The sequence below is a fragment of the Chelonia mydas genome, chromosome 15 (genome assembly GCF_015237465.2).
Source record: "Chelonia mydas isolate rCheMyd1 chromosome 15, rCheMyd1.pri.v2, whole genome shotgun sequence".
In the NCBI taxonomy this organism is placed as follows: domain Eukaryota; kingdom Metazoa; phylum Chordata; order Testudines; family Cheloniidae; genus Chelonia; species Chelonia mydas.
Genome location: NC_057856.1, coordinates 17,509,132 through 17,531,692, shown reverse-complemented (window position 1 = coordinate 17,531,692; position 22,561 = coordinate 17,509,132). Strand labels below are relative to the sequence as shown.

The window sequence follows — 22,561 nt, the reverse complement described above, 5'->3', positions numbered from 1 at the left end:
CACCTCTTAACTCATATAGCACCAGAGTTTTTGCCCAAACTTACTACTCATGGTTGGAGTGTCAAAAGGTACATAGGCATTAACAGCATCAAGTAGGGAGTTAGCCCAGGGAGGCAGACTTGTTTGTTGGTTCTTACCTGCATAAGCTAAGCACTTGCACAGCCCTCTACTACCTGACCAGCTTGATACTGCCACCAGGACAGGGTAGTATGGCTTATGGGGAAAAGTCTGTCTTAACATTTACTTTCCTTCTGGAGTAAGAGGGGTAGGAAATTTCTGGCTTCTAGCTACTTCTGCCACTGTGTGAGGCAAGGAGTATTTTTCAGAATAGGGGAATGAACATCCAAAGTCACACTCCAACCTAACACCACAGCTCTATACTTCTCTCCTCATTTCAGTATGCCTTGTGTCTGCTAAACACCTACATGTACATAACTTCAACAGGGGAAAGCATGAATAGTCATACCCCTCTATAGTAAAGGAATCAGTTCACCAAAAGCTCAACAAGGAAGAGTCTTTACAGGCAAGTGGTGCTCTCAAATGGTTGAGCACAAATATCCTTTCACCAGTCTTTTCCCACTCCACATCTCAGAGCCGGGAGGTGTCGCTCTTCATTTTATGAAGTGATACAAGTCCATAGAAGTCATCTTTTTGGGACTGAAAAGCAGACATGAGTATGCAAAGGAGGCAGAGGGGATTAAAGTACAATTTTAAAAACACCATCATACCCTGATATTACAAATAGAAATTTAGTGGTACAGTAGTTGGATGTACTAGTGCAGAGAGACTAGAAGCAGCTCCCATATGGCCATCACCTGCACAGACTCAGGTGCGTGTGATTTTATCTGGAGGCATGAATCCTGTGTCTCCAAGTGTTCTAAGTGCCACTCTTCCACTAGGACGGATCACCAAGTGGGTTATACTGCCATTATTAAGGGACATCCGAAGCCAGCCTTCTGGGGGGAACTGTAATGCTCTATTAAAAAAGAAAGCAATTAGTTTATGGTTTACTCCACAAGCATATGTGAAGATTAGCATGCATCTGACAGAACTATTGTCTATCATTTCTTCTATCTAGAATAGAACCACCCCTGTGAAGCTGTCAGCCTCTAGCATTTATAGTAGTGCTAAATATATATATAAAAAAAAGTATTTTTAATTTATAAGGGAGGTCTCACTCAGAGGTTTGCTGGGTGAAAGGGGTCTACAATACAAAAAAGTTTGCTGTACACCAAGCAGCTCACATGCAGAATCTCTGCCTATTGTGCGGTCAAAGTTAACATGAATGGCTGTGTTAATCAGTGGCCACTCCAGCAGGCTTTTTATAAGAGTGCAACAGATAGGATTAGTTCAAATGGACATGGAAAGCTTAAAAAAACCTGTTGCCAGGAGAGCTTTCAGTAACCTAATAAAACAAGATGACAGCTGCCCTAGATTCAAGACGAAGGAGCCAGTGTAGAAGTTTTCAGCTTTGGTATTGTGGTTAGGAAGGAAACGACAAACTATATCATGCACTTGATGTAGAGGCTCCTGTTTAGCAGTCCTTTCCCAGCTCTAATAGGATAGTTTACTCCCACAATTACTAACTGAACTTGGCACATTAAATTATAGCACAACACCTGGAGGCAGTATTAGAATACTATGCCAGAGTAAGACTATAGCTTTGACTGCTGCAGCTCAAACCATTAGTGGTCACAAACATCAACACCAATTAAAAAGTATTATTTTATACTGTGGCTTCCCAAAGAGTGCAAAAATGTTTTGCTGCGGAAGTCAAACTAATTTTAAACTAGACGTAGAGAGGTGGGGAAAGCAGGGAGGGAATGGAGTGAAGGGGAGCCACAGCATAATTTAAGCGGAGTCCTCAGCTGCAGAGAGTTGGTGGTTAGGGAAGGTTATGACCTGGAGGTTCACAGTGAGAAGGACATGAGATGGGGTGAGCAAGTCCACTGAGAACTTTAGGAAACCAGGCAGGAGAGTGAACTGGAGTCATAGGTGCATAGGAAGTCAGTGAAGATGACAGGATATAATCCTCTTTGTGCAGAAAAGTAATCTGGCTCTAACCTCAGCTTTCTTCAACAAGGGGAAATAGCACTGTTTACCTTGCCAATAAGGACTAGAGTTTTTAAAGCACCAAAGAGGGCACACTAATATAGCTCACAGAGAAACACAGATCTATGGTTTTAACAGAGTATCTGCTTACTAGAATAGAATAGCATGAATGCTTTGTTGCTAGTGAATGGCAACTGTCCTGCTCACAAGGCAAATAATTTGTTAGGCCAGAGCCTGTAGAGAAGAATGGTAGCTGGGTACAGAGTGCTGGGTGAAGACCTAACACTATCCCTCCCCAGTTCCTGAGCCACCTTGATGCCCTAGCGGTAAGGGTTTTTTCCCCCCATTGACATTAAATGCTTTTGGGAAATAAATTTATTTAGCTGCTGGAATCCTGAACTGCTGACACAAGGGTGCTAGTTCTGTTTTAAGGCAATATGAACCACTGGGTATGCATGTAATCAAGTTTGAGTCCAACTAAAAGCCACCTCAAAATACCTGCATACCACCAAGGCCTGCATAAAGTTAAACTTTCTATTACTCTACAAACATTTTGTATTTGTCCAAGTTTCTCTTGACAGCAGTCCACACCTGAGTTGTGCCAAAAACTAGAATAGCCTAGGACAGTGTTAATGATCTGATGTTAATATAAAACCTAGAAAATTAGTCCCAATTCTCAGTAATCTGTACTAGTCTCTCATTAATTCAGCGTGGATGTTCAAAATTATTTTAAAATCCCTTTTTCATATCTGTAGATTAATCTTCTGATCATATGTTGTAAGCACAGCTGCTCAGAGAACCAGGCACTCATCCCCTCCAGTCACTTCAAACCTGTTAACTGATTTCCTAGCTGCAATGGACTAGAGACAGTGCAATGCACTAACCCAATTTAAAAAGGTTAAAGGTTTGACATTTAAACATGCAGGTGGGTATTTGGTCCCTCATAAATTACCTGCAAACTATGTAGCGGATCACATTGGCATGGCAAACAAAAATCTCATAGCTGTCCTCTTCCTGTTTTGCATCAGCCCTATGAATATAGTTTCGGAAAGCAGCCTCAATACGAGCCCCATCTTCATAATACTGCTGATGACAAGAGAGTTTGTAAGTAGACACTGAAACAGATCAAACCAGCCCATGAAGCTACATGCACCTTCAAAAGGGGTGCTGCTTTTGGCTATGGCTACACTACAGCTCAAGCTGACATAAATTATGTCTCTCCTGGGTGTGAATTAGCCACCCTCCTGACCGACATAATTTATGGCAACATAAGCACTGGTGTGGACAGCACTATGTCAGCAGTAGAGCTTCTCCCACCAACATAACTACCGTCACTCACAGGAGCTGGAGTAATTAAGCTAACAGGAAAGCGCTTTTTCCCCATCAGCTCAGTGCAGCGACAATAGAGACCTTTCCAGCGCCGCTGTAAGCTCTCTAGTGTAGCCATAGCCTTAGACAGTTATAATTCCAGCCTCAAACCTGGCCAGGCGGTGAACAGAACACTGCCAGGTTACTATGGGGAATTTAAAGTTATGACCAAATATTTTAAAATATAGAACGGGTAAAAGGTATGGAGTGATCCGAGGCCTAGGACATACAGCCTGCAAACAATACAATACAATGTACAGTTAATTAAAGACTGGACTACGCAGATTATTTATATATAAAAAATATAAACTTACCACAGCTTCTGGTTTCCAGTGAGATACTGGAGGGACTGGTTCTATAGGAGCTCCCTCTCTTAGCAGGTCAGTACTAATTTTTTTGACCCCTGGAAATGAAGTACACATTCAGAAAGTGAAGTAAAAGCCACTTTATAAGCCAGTTCACAAACACACCAACCACATAATTTCAGTCAGTAAGAAAGTCCTTTTACATTTACTGCAAGTTGCACATTTTTTCATAGTCTTTATATGCAAAGAAACTTTCAAGTTACAGCCAAAAAATTAAGTCCAAACATTACAGTCTTCTTGACTTCCCATCAGGGATTGCAAGTGAGGCTCTCCAAACTTAACATGCTTAGTTACCTATGGAGCCAAGTTCATCCCTGAAGCCAATGAATTTGATCCAGGAACACCTTGAACACTAATGCATTTTGAAGAGCTGCATTTATTATGTTGTGAATCTGAAACCTCGTATATATGGCGGTTTAGTCTGCTAGAAAATTATTATTTTAGTATAATCTTTGATCATTTGTCTACCAACTGAGACATGAATTCTTGCAGCCCTCAGACAATTAAGGTTCAGGTCAACAAAGATTTGCCTACATGTGGAAAACCACCCATCTTAATGCATACAGTTAAAAAGTGTACCTCCCTGTAATATAACCTCCCTTAGGCTGAAGGGAAGTCTTTGTTCTGCTTAGAGCATGCTTTTCATTTTATTAGACCTACATCCATAGACTGCTAATAAAATTAGTTCAAAGTCCATTCCTCTTCCCTTCTCCCTCTTTTGAATGAGCCATGCCTATCAGTCAGTATTCCAAGATGGACTTACTTTTAAAACCAATAAGGTATGTCAGGTTGTCTGTGATCACCGTGGGGTTTTTTTGTTCACACATTTCAACGTGAGGCATTAGAATTGATCTGGGCTCTTTTGCCATCAACCTAACCCAAGAATCCTTACCACCATCTGACAGGCAGGAGTGAAACCACACCTCAGAACAGCTGCTATCTTTATCCATCACCCTTTCAGTATGCTGCCTCCTCCTCCTCCTCCTCCTTTAATTTAAAGTGACAAGCACTGCACATAGCAGCATCCAGTACACACTTTCCATACAAGAGTGGCTAACCCAGTCACAACACTGTCCTGTATTAATTCCAACAGATCTTGTAGAAATGATCATTAGCATTCTCTCCCTTTCAGCAGAGTTGCACTTCTAGGCGCAGGTCTGTGGCAGTCAGTAAGCATTCTTGGTTACAAGCTAACTATTCCAGCCTCTCCTCCTAAACATTCTGAAAGTACAAAGAGCAAACTGCCAACGTCTCCTACACAGTAATACATTCAGGTATCGACTACTCAGAGGGGTCAGCTCAGTCTTTAAATTGCAGCTTCATTTCTACTTCATCTTTATGACTATTTCATTTTTAAATTAAAAAGTTAATTTACAAAGTGTACAGTGGTCTAGGATATGGCTACTCTTCAACTGAACACTACATGTCAAAAGGTGCAAAAGAAGCAATCATAAGACAGCATTATGCTATCAAACCCCACTTACCTGGAAGATGCTTGCTGATGATGTCGGTTGTTTCCATTGCTCTGGTCATAGAGGAGTGGATAATTGTATCAAATTTCAACCCCAAACTTGCCAGCCTGCGCCCAGTCAGCTCTGCCTGCTCACGACCTTAAGAGTGAGATTAGCTATATAATAAATTGTGATATTTTGCTCTTTATATTTAACAAATATTAGCTCATCATCCTTCTATGCCAGCCCTGGTGGTAAGTAATGCATCCTTCCTTCCAGCAGTCAATGCTTTTAGCAGCATCACCACCAAGAGACCAGGCTTGCTAGCTGCCAAGCTCCAATTCACGTTACACAGGCTGGAAGGGATTTCTGTTGGTTAGGCCAGATCGTTCTTTTAGTTTCTGATTCTCCACTTCAATGGGAAGCACTGAAGAGAGGACCTCACCCATTAGTCATGGTCCTTGCTTTTTAAATCCCACAAGGTGAACCACTTCCTCACTGGGCCCACGCAAATAGCTGTTACTGTAGCTAGGTCTTCAATTTGCTAGTCACTTTCTACCACCCCTACATTCTAGGAATGCAGAAGAAGGAGAATTGTGTGCATGTCTGGTAGTCCTGCTTGAAACAAAGGCTGCAGATATGTTAGCTTGGAAGGAAACATGCATTATCCACTAATTGAGCTTCCTCAGATGTTACTTGTAAGATGAGAATAAGTTTTTACCTACTATCCCAGGGTATTTAAAATCTTAAATAAGCATAGATGGATAGAAGGGTAGATGGTTGAAGGAGACATATGACCAGACAATTGCAGAGCCAAGAATATAAGCCAGGAATCTGCTATTCTAACCACTGTTATTGTCTCATCAGATGTGTATTTAATATATTCACACCTTTAATCAAATTTGCTCTTGAGCATGCAAATTAAAACTCACAAAGCATCCATATTAACATCTGGCACCATGTTTTCAACACCTGAAGCAGCATCACATACAGAAAATTCTTGCCCTTTCAGGGAAAAAGGGTATAAAAACACCAAGGATGTTTACCACTCTTTTTTTTAATTAAACAGAATTCTAGTCAGTGCTACTTACAGTTTTTGATATCCAGACATATGCATTAGCCAAGTACAGATTAATTTAGGTATCAGTATACAAACAGAGTATTATTCTCATCTCAACAAATGGGGGTTTATTAATGTAATTCCCAGCAGCCTCATTAGAGATAAGGATGAAGCAAGGAGCATATATAATGATTCTCTAACTATGAGCACTCCAACTGAAAAGACACACTCAAGAAAGCCAGAGAAAAAAAATCTAGTTAACAGCTACATGAAACGCCATTTAGTTATTTTCATCACCATAGTCAAAAGGTGTGGCCTGCATAATAAAATCCCATATAGAAACCCTTTTCCAAGACTTTATAATCCAGAATAGTCATCCTGGGTCTTGAATTTAACTCAAAATTTCAGCCAAGGGAAATTTAAAAAAAAATCTGCTGTGAAAGTTTAGCTCAAAGTCTCAAAGGAATCCAGTATGAAGCTTTGAAGCATGATTACTGCACAGGTGGCGGCATGTTTGATATATGCCTAAACATGCATTTTATTTATAGGAATGGGGGGTGGGGCGGAGAGTCAAACTTATTTTGGCCCATATATGTTCAAAGGATCCAACATCCTAAGTAGGAAGTTGGCAATAGGATCCAGAGCAGAACTGGTTGCTTTAACTTGTGAGATTAGTGACAGACAAAGAACCTCTTTCTCTGTGAAGCTGCACAATCAAGTAGGGTCCTAGTCGCACATACCCAGTTGTGTCAGAGTTCTGTCTTTATCAATCCGGCCATCCAAGTTGTACTGAGAATGGCGGATAAGGAATATGTGTCTGGTAGCTTTTGTTTTGCAGTGATCTAGGCGGGAAGCAAGCTCTTCTTCCCCAGTCTCTTCATTTTTCTTTTTCCGGTTGATAAGAGCCAGTGGTTCACGTCTAAAAATATTAAAACAAGTCATTTTTATATGTGGCAGACGAAAATGTTACAAACAGGGACTCCTGCCTCAATTGATTTCAGAATTTGGAGGATCTAAAGATTTTTTCCCCCAATTATGTTAGCAAAAGTTTTTATCAAACATTTAACTCTTCTCTTAAATACCCCAAAAACCCATATACAACACATTCGAGTTTTACACCCTATCTAGCTGAAGCCAAGCTAGCACCACCCACTTACCTGAGACTCATGCTACCTATTAGTCAGAATATAGTATGGTTGTAATTTAGTTCTCAGGGGGAAAAAAATCCCTATAAACACTAGTAAGGGATTCAGGCATACTTTGACAGACTATTACTCCTGAGGGCATTCTGCACCAAAAAATTAAAAATTCTGCATACAATATTTTAAAATTCTGCAAGTTTTATTTGTCAGTAAATAAATGCAGAGGCTCCAGCATGAGTGTGGGGAGCACAGGCCACTGGCTGTACGAAGGTGGGAGATCACCCTGCAGTTCCCCCACCCCAGGGACATGGATTCAGTAGTAAGGCTGCACCCGACCCTGACACAGCACAAGGCCTGGGCCTGCCCCAGAAACACCTTGGGGCCCTGCCCCTCTGCGCCAGGCGCACCAGGTGTGGGGCAGACAGGCTCAACCAGGCAGGATCCAAGTGGGGAGGAGCTCAGTGTGCAGGGATCCAGGTGTGGGGTGAGAGGATTCTGTGTGGGACAATCTAGGTGTGGGGGACCTGGATGCACAGAAGCTTGTTGGGGGGGGTTCCAGGTGCAGAGGCAAGGGGCTTCCAGATGAAGGCAGTTGGGGCTCAAGGGAGGGGTGTGGGGGTCTGGGTGCAGCTAGTTGGTGGTCACTGGCATGGGGGCCTGGATGTGAGGGCTCACAGTGCAAGGGGTGGGGCATCAGGGTGGGGGTTTGAGTGCAGGGAGCACAGTAGGGAGTGGTCTGCGTGCAGGGATGGGAGTCTGGAGGTAGGGGTTGAGGTTCAGTGTGGTGGGGTTTAGGTATGGAGGGCTAGGGGGGTTCTGGATGTACCAGGTGAGGCTTGGCAGGGGTGTCTGGGTGTGGGAGGTCCAAATGCACAGGGGTTGGGAGGCTGGGGGAGCAGCTCCCTGTATAGTGACCCCTCCCCCATAGCTGAGGAGTGATGGAGGCAGGAAGCAGTGGAGGATGCTGAGCTTCCTGCAACTGGGGGAGGTTTCTAGGGGTGGGTCTGACACAGCCCCAGCCACTTCTTGCAAAGGAAGAGGAAGTCCCTTCCTCTCCTGCCTCCAGCCTGGCTGAGACTAGCAGCTGATCCCGGCTCAGGGTAGGAGCCGCTGGCTGCGGTGTCCCCAACCCCGCAGTGATTTACCTCTCCGCCCGGGTGCCTGAAATGATGTACCTGCACAGCTAGGGAGTGGTGTGTGACTGCTCTTTCAGTTTCCCTTTGCTTCCCTGTCACAAAGTCATTTTTCTGTGGGGAAGCAAAGAAATCTGTGGGGGATGTGAATTCTGCGCAGTGGTGCAGAATTCCCCCAGGAGTACTTTATGGCCTATATTAAAGTACATCCAAGTTACATTCTGTTAGTTTGGAGGAGAGGAGCACAAGCGAGAGCATCTTTGAAATATCTGATTATTAATTTTACTCTTGCCTATTGAGTAGTTACCCTTGGGTTTCCACTGGAGTGTGAATGTCAAGTTAGATGGTATTTTATGCGTAGAGAAAAAGAAATCTGAATGGAATATTCAGCAAAATCTTAATTTTACCTGTCCAATCTTGCAACACCCTATTCCCTACTTGATTTTGAAAATCATTAGAGTGGGAGATCTGATTCAAACTGTTGTATTGTCCATCTATTTAGTGAACTAAAATTATGAACAGTAGGTATGGCGGAGCAACACATTCAGAAACAGGACTCACAGATTGAATCAGTTAACTAGGAAAACTCAGACAATGCTAGTTCCAGACAGCATAACGTCAATTTTTGCCTTATATTTGATTAACACAGAACAGATCTACATTTCTAGAAGGAAAGAAAAAACCCTTCTTGTTCATTTAGCTTCTAGCCAGTGAAACAGGATTGCCAAGAATATGCTGGTACATATCAGGTACCTGTATCAGGAAAACAAAATCATAACCTGTCTTTGTATAGACATTTAATTCTTTGTTCTTGTTTGCTAGAAGCACTGGTTAAGCACGTGTCAACAACTGATTCTCTACACCAGCTAAAAATATTTCATAGAATATCAGGGTTGGAAGGGACCTCAGGAGGTCATCTAGTCCAACCCCCTGCTCAAAGCAGGACCAATCCCCAATCAAATCATCCCAGCCAAAGCTTTGTCAAGCCTGACCTTAAAAACATCCAAGGAAGGAGATTCTACCACCTCCCTAGGTAACGCATTCCAGTGCTTCACCACCCTCTTAATGAAAAAGTTTTTCCTAATATCCAACCTAAACCTCCCCCCTATTTCTTGCATCCTACTCTATTTTTACCTTTTCTTTGATACGCTACTGTACTAGATTAAGACATAATTAGACATATGGCTCAATTAGTGTTCGGAGTACTATTCAGGTATACAGAAAATTCACAGTTGAGCGTACACTAACCCACTTCTTAGTAGTGCAACACATTGGATGTCACTGCAGTATTTACATATGAAAGAACCACCACTGATTGAATCCCCCTGCCTAAACCAGGTACAAAGGTGCAGGTAGAGCCTGCAGTGGGACTGGGATCTTGCAGGACCTATTGCCATAATAGCGAGAGCAAGTAAAATGTACTTTGATGCATGCAGGATTGGATGGTCAAAAAAACCCAAACCAAACAGAGTGCAGTAATTTGCAGAAAAACAATCTTTTTTTAAAAAAAATAAAGGTTTTAAATATTTCTATCACTTGCTCAAATTTGTTTTGAGGTCTATTGTAACAGGAGTTAAAGTATTTTTTACATGATTTAAGCAAGTTTTTAAAATTCTTTTAGTGGTAAAAATTGTGTCTGAATTCTATTTATATATAGACTATATTAACGGACCTTTTTGGGGGGTTGGGGGGATTATTAGCATGGGGAAATCTCTCTCTCTTGTGGGATTTACAGGTGGGAGCAGGATAAAAATGCAAGAAACAATGCGGGAGCAGGCGGGAGTAAAACTGGGTATTGCGGGACGGGACAGGAGAGGGATTTAAAAAATAGTCCCGCGTGGGGTTCTAGGGGCAGGCAAAGAATAGTTCTCATGAACCCTTGTATTACAGCATTATAGGAAAATCTTTAGAGAACAGATATAGTCTCAACCGTGAATTTTCTTACTCTCCTAGTTTTAGGTCCTCTGTATCTTGACTGCATTCTGGAAAGAATATTTACAGAAATATGCTAACATGGTTTCACATTTCAGCGTTGGCAGAATCATTAAGCTACTGCTTGAAGTCCAATATTCCCGTGGATCTGTAAAGATGTAAAAGTGGCAAATAAACTTGGGCATTTCTATCACCTGTATGCTATAACTGCATTAGCATTGTGTGTGCTAAGCTATGCACTATAATAGTATCTGTTTAGCCAATCCATGTTCATTAGTTTAATATTATTCACATCATGAGCAGCATGTCTACCTGTTATAGATATCAGCTACCCAGGAAAGCCATTCCTGCACAAGTACTAGAAGAGTTATCACCTCTGAATCTTGTTAATTTATAGGAGGGAGGGGCTGTTTGTGCAAATTTAACACTCATTGAAGATGACAGAAAGATGTGCGGAGATGTAGACAGCCAGCTTCCCTCAAAACCTTACCAAAGTGCTTCAGTCTTGAACCTGGAAACCACCTTTAAGGGTGAAAGGGAAGTTCAGTCATCCTGGTCCATTCAGTCCTTTGCTTCTCTGCAGAGACTGTCAACAAACCTATTGTCCAAACAGCCTCAACACTGCAGTGGTGGCTTTTACTGATGTGAACTAGACCAAAACAAAATTCAGATATAGGGAGGCAGGAGGAACAGGCTGAAAGATACTCCATTTTAGAATTACTTCATAGAATCATAGAATATCAGGGTTGGAAGGGACCTCAGGGGTCATCTAGTCCAACCCCCTGCTCAAAGCAGGACCAATCACCAACTAAATCATCCCAGACAGGGCTTTGTCAAGCCTGACCTTAAAAACCTCAAAGGAAGGAGATTCCACCACCTCCCAAGGTAACCCATTCCAGTGCTTTAACACCCTCCCAGTGAAAAAGTTTTTCCTAATATCCAACCTAAACCTCCCCCACTGCAACTTGAGACCATTACTCCTTGTTCTGTCATCTGCTACCACTGAGAACAGTCTAGAGCCATCCTCTTTGGAACCCCCTTTCAGGTAGTTGAAAGCAGCTATCAAATCCCCCCTCATTCTTCTCTTCTGCAGATTAAACAATCCCAGTTCCCTCAGCCTCTCCTCATAAGTCATGTGTTCCAGTCCCCTAATCATTTTTGTTGCCCTCCGCTGGACGCTTTCCAATTTTTCCACATCCTTCTTGTAGTGTGGGGCCCAAAACTGGACACAGTATTCCAGATGAGGCCTCACCAATGTCGAATAGAGGGGAACGATCACACACCTCGATCTGCTGGCAATGCCCCTACTTACACAGCCCAAAATGCCATTGGCCTTCTTGGCAACAAGGGCACACTGTTGACTCATATCCAGCTTCTCATCCACTGTAAGCCCTAGATCCTTTTTGCAGAACTGCTGCCTAGCCATTCGGTCTCTAGTCTGTAGCGGTGAATGGGATTTTTCTGTCCTAAGTGCAGGACTCTGCACTTGTCCTTGTTGAACCTCATCAGATTTGTTTTGGCCCAATCCTCTAATTTGTCTAGGGCCCTCTGTATCCTATCCCTACCCTCCAGCGTATCTACCTCTCCTCCCAGTTTAGTGACATCTGCAAACTTGCTGAGGGTGCAATCCACGCCATCCTCCAGATCATTAATGAAGATATTGACTAAAACCAGCCCCAGGACCGACCCTTGGGGCACTCCGCTTGATACCGCCTGCCAACTAGACATGGAGCCGTTGATCACTACCCGTTGAGCCTGACGATCTAGCCAGCTTTCTATCCACCTTATAGTCCATTCGTCCAGCCCATACTACTTTAACTTGCTGGCAAGAATACTGTGGGAGACCGTGTCAAAAGCTTTGCTAAAGTCAAGGAATAACACGTCCACTGCTTTCCCCTCATCCACAGAGCCAGTTATCTCGTCATAAAAGGCAATTAGATTAGTCAGGCATGACTTGCCCTTGGTGAATCCATGCTGACTCTTCCTGATCACTTTCCTCTCCTCTAAGTGCTTCAGCTATCGTCAATTTGCTTGTTTCCAGCAGAAAACAATATGAGCTTAGAAGACAGCTTTGTGCTTTCAGTTTACTAGGTCAGCCCCAGGCCCTTCCAACAGCACTTATTTTTAACTTAGTTTTAGTGCATCTATTTATCCTCTATTTAGATCCCGCTCCCCTATCACACAGCTACTTTAAGCCTCCTCTTTCATTCTCTCACACTGCACAAAGTAACCCTCCTGCAGCTCACACAGATTAGCCCCATTGCTATCCTGCTGCCAATACCAACATTGCACTCTACCACCATAAACCCTGCCCAAATCTTCCACAAATTAGCCCTCATGGTTCTGTTTCTCCACCAGACATACAGTAATCATCTCCATCTCATACAAATCATTTTACTACTACTCCCTGTCTCGACACACACAAAGTAATCCTCCTCCTCCTGATCCCACAGCACACAGAACAATCAATTTCTTCAGTGCATTACATATTTTGCTTCTCCAGTTAACACACATCTGTGTATTTGTTTTATGCATTTTTATAAGGAATAGTACTTGGACTCTGGCTGAATAAAATTAGTCTGGTCACAGAGAGTTGCTGCTTAACTGAACTGTGATTTTTGTGGTCAACAGCCCCCATGAGTAGCTTTAATAACATTTGATCAATATTTTGATTTGATAAACACACTACTCTACTAAATAAAGAATGAGCCTCATATGTTTTTAAAAGTTGAGAGATTTCTGAAGTTGTTTCCTTTCCTCCAACGGTAAGACATTAGAAAAAACATGCCCCATAAGGAAGATTCATGTCTATAATATATTTTACAGGACTACTTTTGTTCTACTAGTGAACTGTCTTATAAAAGATGCATGGGTAAGACAAGTCTGCAAGGATGGCTGTCAAAATTCAGATTTAGAAAGCTGATCCTACCAAGTGTGGTGAAAAATACACAAATGAAAAACCCAGGGCAATTTTGATATATTACTACAAAGCAATTTATGCCTCAGGGAGCAACAGAAATATCAGTAATTTTAAGAACAAATCCTAACTAGATAGTCTAGCTCAACACTACTTCCGTACTAAACCAATCTTTAGGTTTTGATGCATAGAAAACTTTTAAAACTACTCATGAATAGGTCGGAATATGAACAAGAGGCTGCTCGGCAGCTCTCCAACACCACTTTCTACAAGCCATTACCCTCTGATCCCACTGAGAGTTACCAAAAGCATCTACAGCATTTGCTCAAGAAACTTCCTGAAAAAGCACAAGATCAAATCCGCACAGACACACCCCTGGAACCCCGACCTGGGATATTCTATCTACTACCCAAGATCCATAAACCTGGAAATCCTGGGCGCCCCATCATCTCAGGCATTGGCACCCTGACAGCAGGATTGTCCGGCTATGTAGACTCACTCCTCAGGCCCTACGCTACCAGCACTCCCAGCTACCTTCGAGACACCACTGACTTCCTGAGGAAACTACAATCCATTGGTGATCTTCCTGATAACACCATCCTGGCCACTATGGATGTAGAAGCCCTCTACACCAACATTCCACACAAAGATGGACTACAAGCCATCAAGAACACTATCCCCGATAATGTCACGGCTAACCTGGTGGCTGAACTTTGTGACTTTGTCCTTACCCATAACTATTTTACATTTGGGGACAATGTATACCTTCAGATCAGCGGCACTGCTATGGGTACCCGCATGGCCCCACAGTATGCCAACATTTTTATGGCTGATTTAGAACAACGCTTCCTCAGCTCTCGTCCCCTAACGCCCCTACTTTACTTGCGCTATATTGATGACATCTTCATCATCTGGACCCATGGAAAAGAAGCCCTTGAGGAATTCCACCATGATTTCAACAATTTCCATCCCACCATCAACCTCAGCCTGGTCCAGTCCACACAAGAGATCCACTTCCTGGACACTACAGTGCTAATAAACGATGGTCACATCAACACCACCCTATACCGGAAACCTACTGACCGCTATTCCTACCTACATGCCTCCAGCTTTCACCCTGACCACACCACACGATCCATCGTCTACAGCCAAGCTCTGCGATACAACCGCATTTGCTCCAACCCCTCAGACAGAGACAAACACCTACAAGATCTCTATCAAGCATTCTTACAACTACAATACCCACCTGCGGAAGTGAAGAAACAGATTGATAGAGCCAGAAGAGTTCCCAGAAGTCACCTACTACAGGACAGGCCTAACAAAGAAAATAACAGAACGCCACTAGCCGTCACCTTCAGCCCCCAACTAAAACCCCTCCAACGCATTATTAAGGATCTACAACCTATCCTGAAGGATGACCCAACACTCTCACAAATCTTGGGAGAAAGGCCAGTCCTTGCCTACAGACAGCCCCCCAACCTGAAGCGAATACTCACCAACAACCACATACCACACAACAGAACCACTAACCCAGGAACCTATCCTTGCAACAAAGCCCGTTGCCAACTGTGCCCACATATCTATTCAGGGGACACCATCACAGGGCCTAACAACATAAGCCACACTATCAGAGGCTTGTTCACCTGCACATCCACCAATGTGATATATGCCATCATGTGCCAGCAATGCCCCTCTGCCATGTACATTGGTCAAACTGGACAGTCTCTACGTAAAAGAATAAATGGACACAAATCAGATGTCAAGAATTATAACATTCATAAACCAGTCGGAGAACACTTCAATCTCTCTGGTCACGCAATCACAGACATGAGGGTCGCTATCTTAAAGCAAAAAAACTTCAAATCCAGACTCCAGCGAGAAACTGCTGAATTGGAATTCATTTGCAAATTGGATACTATTAATTTGGGCTTGAATAGAGACTGGGAGTGGCTAAGTCATTATGCAAGGTAGCCTATCTCCCCTTGTTTTTTTCCTACAAACCCCCCCCAAGATGTTCTGGTTAAACTTGGATTATTGCTGTGCACATTGTAAGATGAGCTATTGCCAGCAGGAGAGTGAGTTTGTGTGTGTGGTTTTTGGAGGGGGGTGTGTTGGGGCGGGGGGGTGAGAAAACCTGGATTAGTGCTGGAAATGACCCACCTTGATTATCATGCGCATTATAAAGAGAGGTTTCAAAGAGGGATGGGCTATTACCAGCAGGAGAGTGAGTTTGTATGTGTGTGGGGGGAAGGGTGAGAAAACCTGGATTTGTGCTGGAAATGGCTCTACTTGATGATCACTTTAGATAAGCTGTTACCAGCAGGAGAGTGGGGTGGGAGGAAGTTTTGTTTCATGGTCTCTGTGTGTATATAATGTCTTCTGCAGTTTCCACGATATGCTATGCATCTGATGAAGTGAGCTGTAGCTCACGAAAGCGCATGCTCAAATAAACTGGTTAGTCTCTAAGGTGCCACAAGTACTCCTTTTCTTTTTACGAATACAGACTAACACGGCTGTTACTCTGAATCCTAGAAGTTTGCAGCTTGAGTGGGTTCCTTTATGAACTTACTTTTTTTTTTTTCCTTCAGAGACTTAAAGACCAACAAATTTAAATCTGCAACAGGGCCATTCTCTTCTAAAAGTCTTCTAAATTTGACTGGACAGGGGTTTTCTAGCAGGTGTAAGTAACAGTGCTCAGACTTCCAATTCCAGCCTGATTAAGTGACACATGCTCCTGTTTCAAAGACAGTTGTCCTTTCACCCCTTCACCTCCCCAGATCTAGAGATCATTGAGACCAATTATCTATTCTGACTGCTCTTGCATGTTGCATCTTTAAAGGGGAGAATTCCTGATGATTTACTTATTAATACGTTATTCTTAAGAGACTCAAAGAAAAATTTCCAGTACTCACTAAGACGACTTCAAGTCACACACTGCCTTTAAGAAGTTGAATCAAAGCTACTGGAAACAACTTGAAGCATGACAATTCTGAAATAAGATTTTTCCTTAGATTTTTTCCACACAGATTTCTAATTCTCATTTTCCATTAAATAGAAGCTCTCTAGGGTAACATAACAAAAGTAACATTCTATATGGAGTAGAGATAAGGCAGTCTTATTTTAATTAGACACTTTAGTTCTTAGAGAACCAGATTTAAACCAAAGTAATAGTCCATGCTTAGTGTGATAGAGTGTTTTCAACTTTCATGTAAAAGCTTATTGGAGTTAATCTGCATTAGTTCTTACATAGTCTGCAGTTTCTAGCTTCAAAAACTAAACTCCAAAAAAGTGGCAATTATGTTTCTCTATTCCCCACAGTAGACCTCCTAATTCATGCATGTGATAATGAGCAATCAAATTTGCAAAAGTAAACTTTTCCAAGAAGCACTGATCAATTGTGTGCTATGTGCGTATATATTTAGCAACCTTAACTATAGGTTATGGCCAGCTCTAGCTGTAATTAATTTCAGGAATACACTTTTTGGACAGCCATAGTAAAAGGTTGCACTATCAGTTAGAGTCACAGAGATTGACATCTAGCCTGACCTGTATATCACAGGCCACCACCACCCAGCACTAAACTCAACAATTGAAGCTAGACCAAGGTACTCCAGCCAACAGGAAACTAGACTATTATGTGCCACAAGCATAGATAGGCAGCACCAAGGTGCACCAGTTCCTAAAGCCCACTCAATGATAGGGAAATGATTGAGATACTTCCAGATAATCCTGGCAAGTAACCTGACCCACACACTGCAGAGGAAGCCAAAAAAAACCCCAACAACTAAGATCACTGCCAACCTGACCTGGAGGAAATTCCTTTCTGACCTCACATAGTTAAACTCTGAGCACATGAGAAAAAAAAACAGTCAGCCAAGCACCTGAGAGAGAAAATGCTCATTGACACCTGAGAGCTCTGGCCTTCTCCATCCAGTGTCCCATCTCTGGCCGTGGCTATCCCTGATCCTTCAGAGGAAGGATATTAAAAAAAACAGAAGATTTTTAGACTGGAGATGGAAAAAAATCCCTTCATGACCCCTGCACGTGGCCATTTGAACCTTGAAGCATGAGCTTTTAGGAACATAAAACAAACCACAAATGAGAAGCAGGGTTGCTGAGCCCAGCCTCCTACCATCACAAGCTAATGAAAACGTCCTATCACATGGCTATGTTAGAGAACTTTTAGTATATCAAACAATGAAAAGATAGTATAAAGAGCAGCTCAAGTGAATTTGTGACATAGAACTTGGCTAGTCACCCATCACACCACTAAATGGTGTCTGCCCTGCTAGATGTATCATCTACACTGCAAAAAATAATCCAGATCTCTCATCTATTGAAAACTACATGTTTTTGTGGCAATCTACAAGTCATTCCCCCACTGTAGCAACAGAGAGATCAACTGAAAACCCAACTATTTTCATATCACTTAGAGGACTCAAGTGAGATCAGAAACCCGCTTGTGCTAAGTACAGTACATAAAAATTGTGAGCTCTTTGAAGCAGGAAATGACTCACCTTTTTCGTTATTAAAAGTGGCAAAAGGGTGGGAGTAAAGAAGTGTCACACTCACTTTACAGATGGGCAACTAAAACAGACAATAAGTCACTTGCTCAAGGTCACCCAGGATGTTTGTGATAGATTTAGGAACTGAACCTGAATCTCCTGAGCTCAGCATCTTAACTTACAGAGAGGAAGGATAGACTTGTGGTTATTACAACCTCTGCAAGTGCTTGTCCATTTAGAAATAGATTTTAAGTCCCACAATTACCCAATCTTCTAGTTGTTGTCTAAAATGGCTTGCTTTTAGAGCATAGTTTACTATTGTACTCTAATTTTGGCTACTATTCACAAGGGCTAGAGTCAAGTTAGCAATCCGAGTAACCATCTGTAGCTGCTCTGTGGTCTGTGTCAAGTGATTTGGTATGGTGTCAACTGAAGTCACCACAATAAACAAATGGCCTCATCACAAAAAGTTCACAACTGGCCCTTGTGATGCAAGGCTGAATACAGCAGCCAAGAATGGATTGGGAATAAATTGATCTACCCTCCCCACTGCAAGTAGGCCTCCATGTCAGAGAGATGGCATACTAGTGGGCATATTAAGTTTGATTTCAGTCTGCTACAGTTGTTACATAGTTAAGTACATTGCTAGTGAAAGGAGCAAGGTTGACTGAAGTACTAGAAATAAACTTCAGTTGCACACAGAAGTAAATATGGGTAATTAATCATGTGGATTCATCAGCACATGAATTCTACAAATAGTCAGATATGCCATTTGGCCACATACCTACACACACACACCCCAAGAATAACTAAAAATAACTATTTAAAAATGCATCATTGCTTTGAGATTTTTAAATTACATCTATCTAGCACAATCTTTAGGCATATTAGATTGGATAATGCCTCATGTTTTGATTCGAACACATTATATAATCAAAACAGTGTGCTAGGATTTTAGTTTGGATTTTGTTTTATTAAACTGGAGTCTGGCATACAAATCTCTCTGGGGATAATTCCACCAGACAGGAGCTCAATGAGCTAAAGCTTGATACTTACATTTGCCCACTTCAACTGCAAAGTATTTATTATAATGAACAATACAGATGATTAGTCATTAGCTGAATATAGTCAGTACCCTAGAGAGGGCAGGCAAATTAAGTTTATTAGAATTAAAGAAAAAAAAAATCTAAATCTGATTTGCAGTTGCAGAGATTAACCAAACAGTATGTTTGATATCTGCATAGTCAGAAGTTTACTATCCACAAAAGCACTCTGATAGATTCAGACCTATATAAACTAAGCCTTTTTTTGACACAAGATAATTTTTTACACAAAATGGTTAATTTAATAAAAACTGAATAATCCGAACAGGCTAATTACTGCAATTTCTGATACTGCATACACCTGGACTTCAGTCTCCCTATTCCAAAGAATTAGTAGGATACATTTACTGAGCCAAAAAGGAGAAATGACTTGTGTATGTCTATAGCATAGAGAGGACTATGAATTCCATAAATTAAAAATGAAGAAGGTATTCCTACAGAATATTTAGGCCCTATAAAGACACAAATTACTTAACATCATTAACCTCAGTATTTTAGTTTTATTTAAGTTTCGAATAATTCTACCTTCCTACAGTTCCTCTTGAAATTTCAATTACCTGAATTCACTTCCTGTTTTAAATTGTTGCATAGTTCAGTGCTGCTAAGAGCTATTAGTTGCCGCATTCCACCACAGAGGAAGTTATACCTCAATGGCAGCTGAGCAGACCCCTCTATATAGTTTGTGGAGTACTTTGAGATCAAAGAGTCTAGGTATTAGTTATTAATTTCTCCTCCCACTCTGTTATGAAGTTGGTTATATATCATGTTCTCTTAAAACGCCCCCCAGTAGACCTATATTTATGTCCATCCCGCAGGGGCCTGCAATAATTTCACTTTCATTATTGTAATGAACTTATATCAGGAAGGGGAATCATCAAATGCATCCAGTGAAGTGAGCTGTAGCTCACCAAAGCTTATGCTCAAATAAATTTGTTAGTCTCTAAGGTGCCATGAGTCCTCCTTTTCTTTTTGCGGATACAGACTAACACGGCTGCTACTCTGAAACCTATCAAATAGAGAGCGTAGACAGCAGTAGTTGAAAGATTTATCATTCGTAATTATGCCTTTTGTGTGCTATTTTTCTATGTGTAAGTCATTTAAGTGTGGCGGTGGTAGTGGAGAGGTAATGTGCTGTTTATTTGCACCCCAATACACCAGGGGTGGCTGCATTTCCAGGGTACTTACGTAATTTAACGATGAAGCAATTTAGAAAGGCAGGCCCGCTCCCACAGCAGCTTTTATCCAGCATCCCAAAACACTTTACAAACAGGGGCAAATCCTCCTCTTTTCAGACTGGGAAACTAAAGGACCGAGACATTAAGTGACTTGCCCGCAGCCCATCAGCGGCTGGACCAGGACTGGAACTCAGGAGAGTCCTGACTCCCTAATCATCTTCTCTCCTCATTAACAAAACCACAAGCGGCAGGGCGCGCGCCTCCCCCACGAGGGCCCATTTGGGGCCAGGTAGCCCCCTCCTGCAGGAAAAGCCTTTCCCCCCGACAGGGAGCGGGAGGGACCCTGGGTTCCCCCACGTGCATCCCCCCCACAAGGAAGAAGCAAAGCGCCCCCAGTGGGGAGGACTGAGGGACCCCTCCGCCCGCCGGCAGCCCGTGTGGCCCCGGTGTCGGGGAACCCGGGGCGCAGCCTTGAGGCCGCTCGCTGGGTCCCAGCGGGGGGACCCGCTGCCCAGCCCCCTGGGCCCCGGCCCCCCCGAGACGCGGCTCGCTCCTACCTGTCCCAGTTGCTGTCCCAGTAGCCGCCCGCGCCGGCGGCTCGCTCCGCCCAGCCCGGCGCTGCGGGGCAGGAGGCGGCGGCGGGGGGCAGGAGCAGCAGCCCGGGGGCGGGGGCGGCAGCGGCAGCTCCCGCCGACCGGGTCTCCGCGTCCCCCCCGGCGCCCCGGGCCGGCTGCTTGCCCACACCCACGGCCGAGAAGAGCACGGAGCCGCCGGCCAGCCCGCAGGCGGCCAGCGCCAGCGCCCGGCGGAATGACATGGCCACGCCAGAGCCGGGGAGCCTGAGCGGGAGCGGAGGCGAGCCGGCACTTCCCGCCCCCCTCACAGCTCCGCCCTGGACGGGGCGCGGCGCGGGACAAGCTTCCTCCGCGCAGCGCACTGCCCGCTGGCCTGGGAGGATGAATGGCAGGGCAGGGAAAGGAGGGGGAGAAGGGGGGATTGTAAAGGGGGGAGAAGAATGAGGGAGAGGAGGAGGGGAAAAGGGGAGGGTAAGGTGAGAGGGGGGAGAGGAAGGGGGGAGAGGATGAGAGGCAGAAGCAGAAAGAAGAAGAGGGGGGAGAATAAGTGGGGAGAATAAGGGGGGAGAAGGAGGGAGAGAAAGGGTGAGGGTGAGGGGGGGAGGAGGAGGAGGGTAAGGGGGGAGAAGAGGGAAGGGGAGGTCTAGAGGAAGGGGAAAGATTGAAGAAAGTATGGAAAGAGAGATGGGGAGGGTGTCCCCCAGACCATGTTATTAATTATGAGTTTGTACTGGAATATCACCCAAGAGCCCAGTCATAGTTCAGGACCACACTGTGCTGGGCGCTGTGCAAACACAGGAGGAGAAGACCGCCTTTGTCCTATATAGCTCTGTGCTTCCCTTCCCACATGGCTGGCTGCAAGTTCCGAGCTGGTCCCTGGCCCCAGCCCTCTCCTGTGCTGACCCCCTCCCTGACATGAAGGACAGTTGTGGCTTCTCTCAGACCCTTAAGCAATATGAACTGTATTTACATGCACAGCAGCAGCATATCCCACCCCCAGCATGCTGCACAAGCCAGTAGGAACAGTGACCAGAGTATCATGAAACAGTGGCAATTAAGGAAAATAAACCAAATAGATTGTAATGGGTACTTGACTTGCATTGAGTCAGTAGGCTTGCTGACGGGATTAGGCCCTCAATTGTGTTTCATTGTTATTTGTCCCCAGACATTAAAAACATAGGCGTTCATCCTGCACAGGTAGTTCCCTATGCCCATATGGAGCACCACTGAAGCCAATAAGACTCCACCTTGGTGCAGGGGGTTACCCACACTGAGATCATTGCAGAAAAAAAGCCCCAATGTGAGTGTCTCTGGGCTAAATTCAGTCCCAGTGTAAAAGCAGGCACCAATCAGTTGATCTCAATAGAACTGAGCTAGCTTACACTGTAGTGGAGTGGATTTGTTGCTTAAGAGCTACAAAGGAAGTGGGTTTAAATAAACCATGTGACTCAGATACATTTTAAAAAAAAATTGTAGAGTTGGAGATAAATTGTCTTGCACATATAACTGGCCAGTACCTACCTCCCTTAGTTTCCTGACAAACTGTTCAGCTATCAAGCCCACATTTCTCGGTTGCTTATTAACAGTGCACTCCTTTCCAAAACAAATTGTGCTCCACAATTATTTAATAAATATTAACTGAGCCCTAGTACAAGTTCTTTTCCTTGATCAGGATCCTTGTTTAGTTCTCTCAGTATTACAGTGTGCTCAGGCATAGGACAGCCAAACACGGAAATTAACCACACACGTGTTGATATTGATGCAATCCTTTGTCCTATATCAC

At 43.5% G+C, this 22,561-nt stretch overlaps 2 protein-coding genes across 7 annotated transcripts in view; one reads left to right on the top strand and one right to left on the bottom strand.

Moving 5' to 3' along the window:
* Nucleotides 1-16,418, top strand: part of ANKLE2 (ankyrin repeat and LEM domain containing 2) — a 50,230-nt gene extending 33,812 nt beyond the window's left edge. The window contains exons 13-15 of one of the 3 annotated variants that reach the window (XM_043529945.1): nucleotides 10,602-10,661; nucleotides 16,009-16,042; nucleotides 16,085-16,418. In XM_043529945.1, coding sequence (XP_043385880.1) covers nucleotides 10,602-10,661; nucleotides 16,009-16,042; nucleotides 16,085-16,108 — 118 coding nt within the window. In that variant the 3' untranslated portion in view covers nucleotides 16,109-16,418. Of the gene's footprint in view, nucleotides 1-10,524; nucleotides 10,562-10,601; nucleotides 10,662-16,008; nucleotides 16,043-16,084 lie in introns of those variants that run through there. The other 2 variants (XM_043529947.1, XM_043529950.1) reach the window with 2 other exon arrangements.
* On the bottom strand, nucleotides 501-21,062 carry PGAM5 (PGAM family member 5, mitochondrial serine/threonine protein phosphatase). 4 transcript variants are annotated; one of them, XM_043529951.1, is made up of 7 exons: nucleotides 20,761-21,062; nucleotides 10,936-11,025; nucleotides 7,037-7,215; nucleotides 5,270-5,395; nucleotides 3,735-3,823; nucleotides 3,005-3,138; nucleotides 501-976 (listed from the first exon to the last, which is right to left on the bottom strand). In XM_043529951.1, the coding sequence occupies exons 1-7, from the start codon at nucleotides 21,018-21,020 to the stop codon at nucleotides 826-828; spliced, it is 1,029 nt and encodes a 342-aa protein (XP_043385886.1). In that variant the 5' UTR covers nucleotides 21,021-21,062; the 3' UTR covers nucleotides 501-825. The 4 variants fall into 4 exon arrangements, with proteins under 4 accessions (XP_043385886.1, XP_043385887.1, XP_043385888.1 ...); XM_043529952.1 differs by having other exon boundaries at nucleotides 3,005-3,135; nucleotides 20,761-21,060; XM_043529953.1 differs by lacking the exon at nucleotides 10,936-11,025 and having other exon boundaries at nucleotides 20,761-21,058.
* Nucleotides 21,063-22,561: the final 1,499 nt, after the last annotated feature.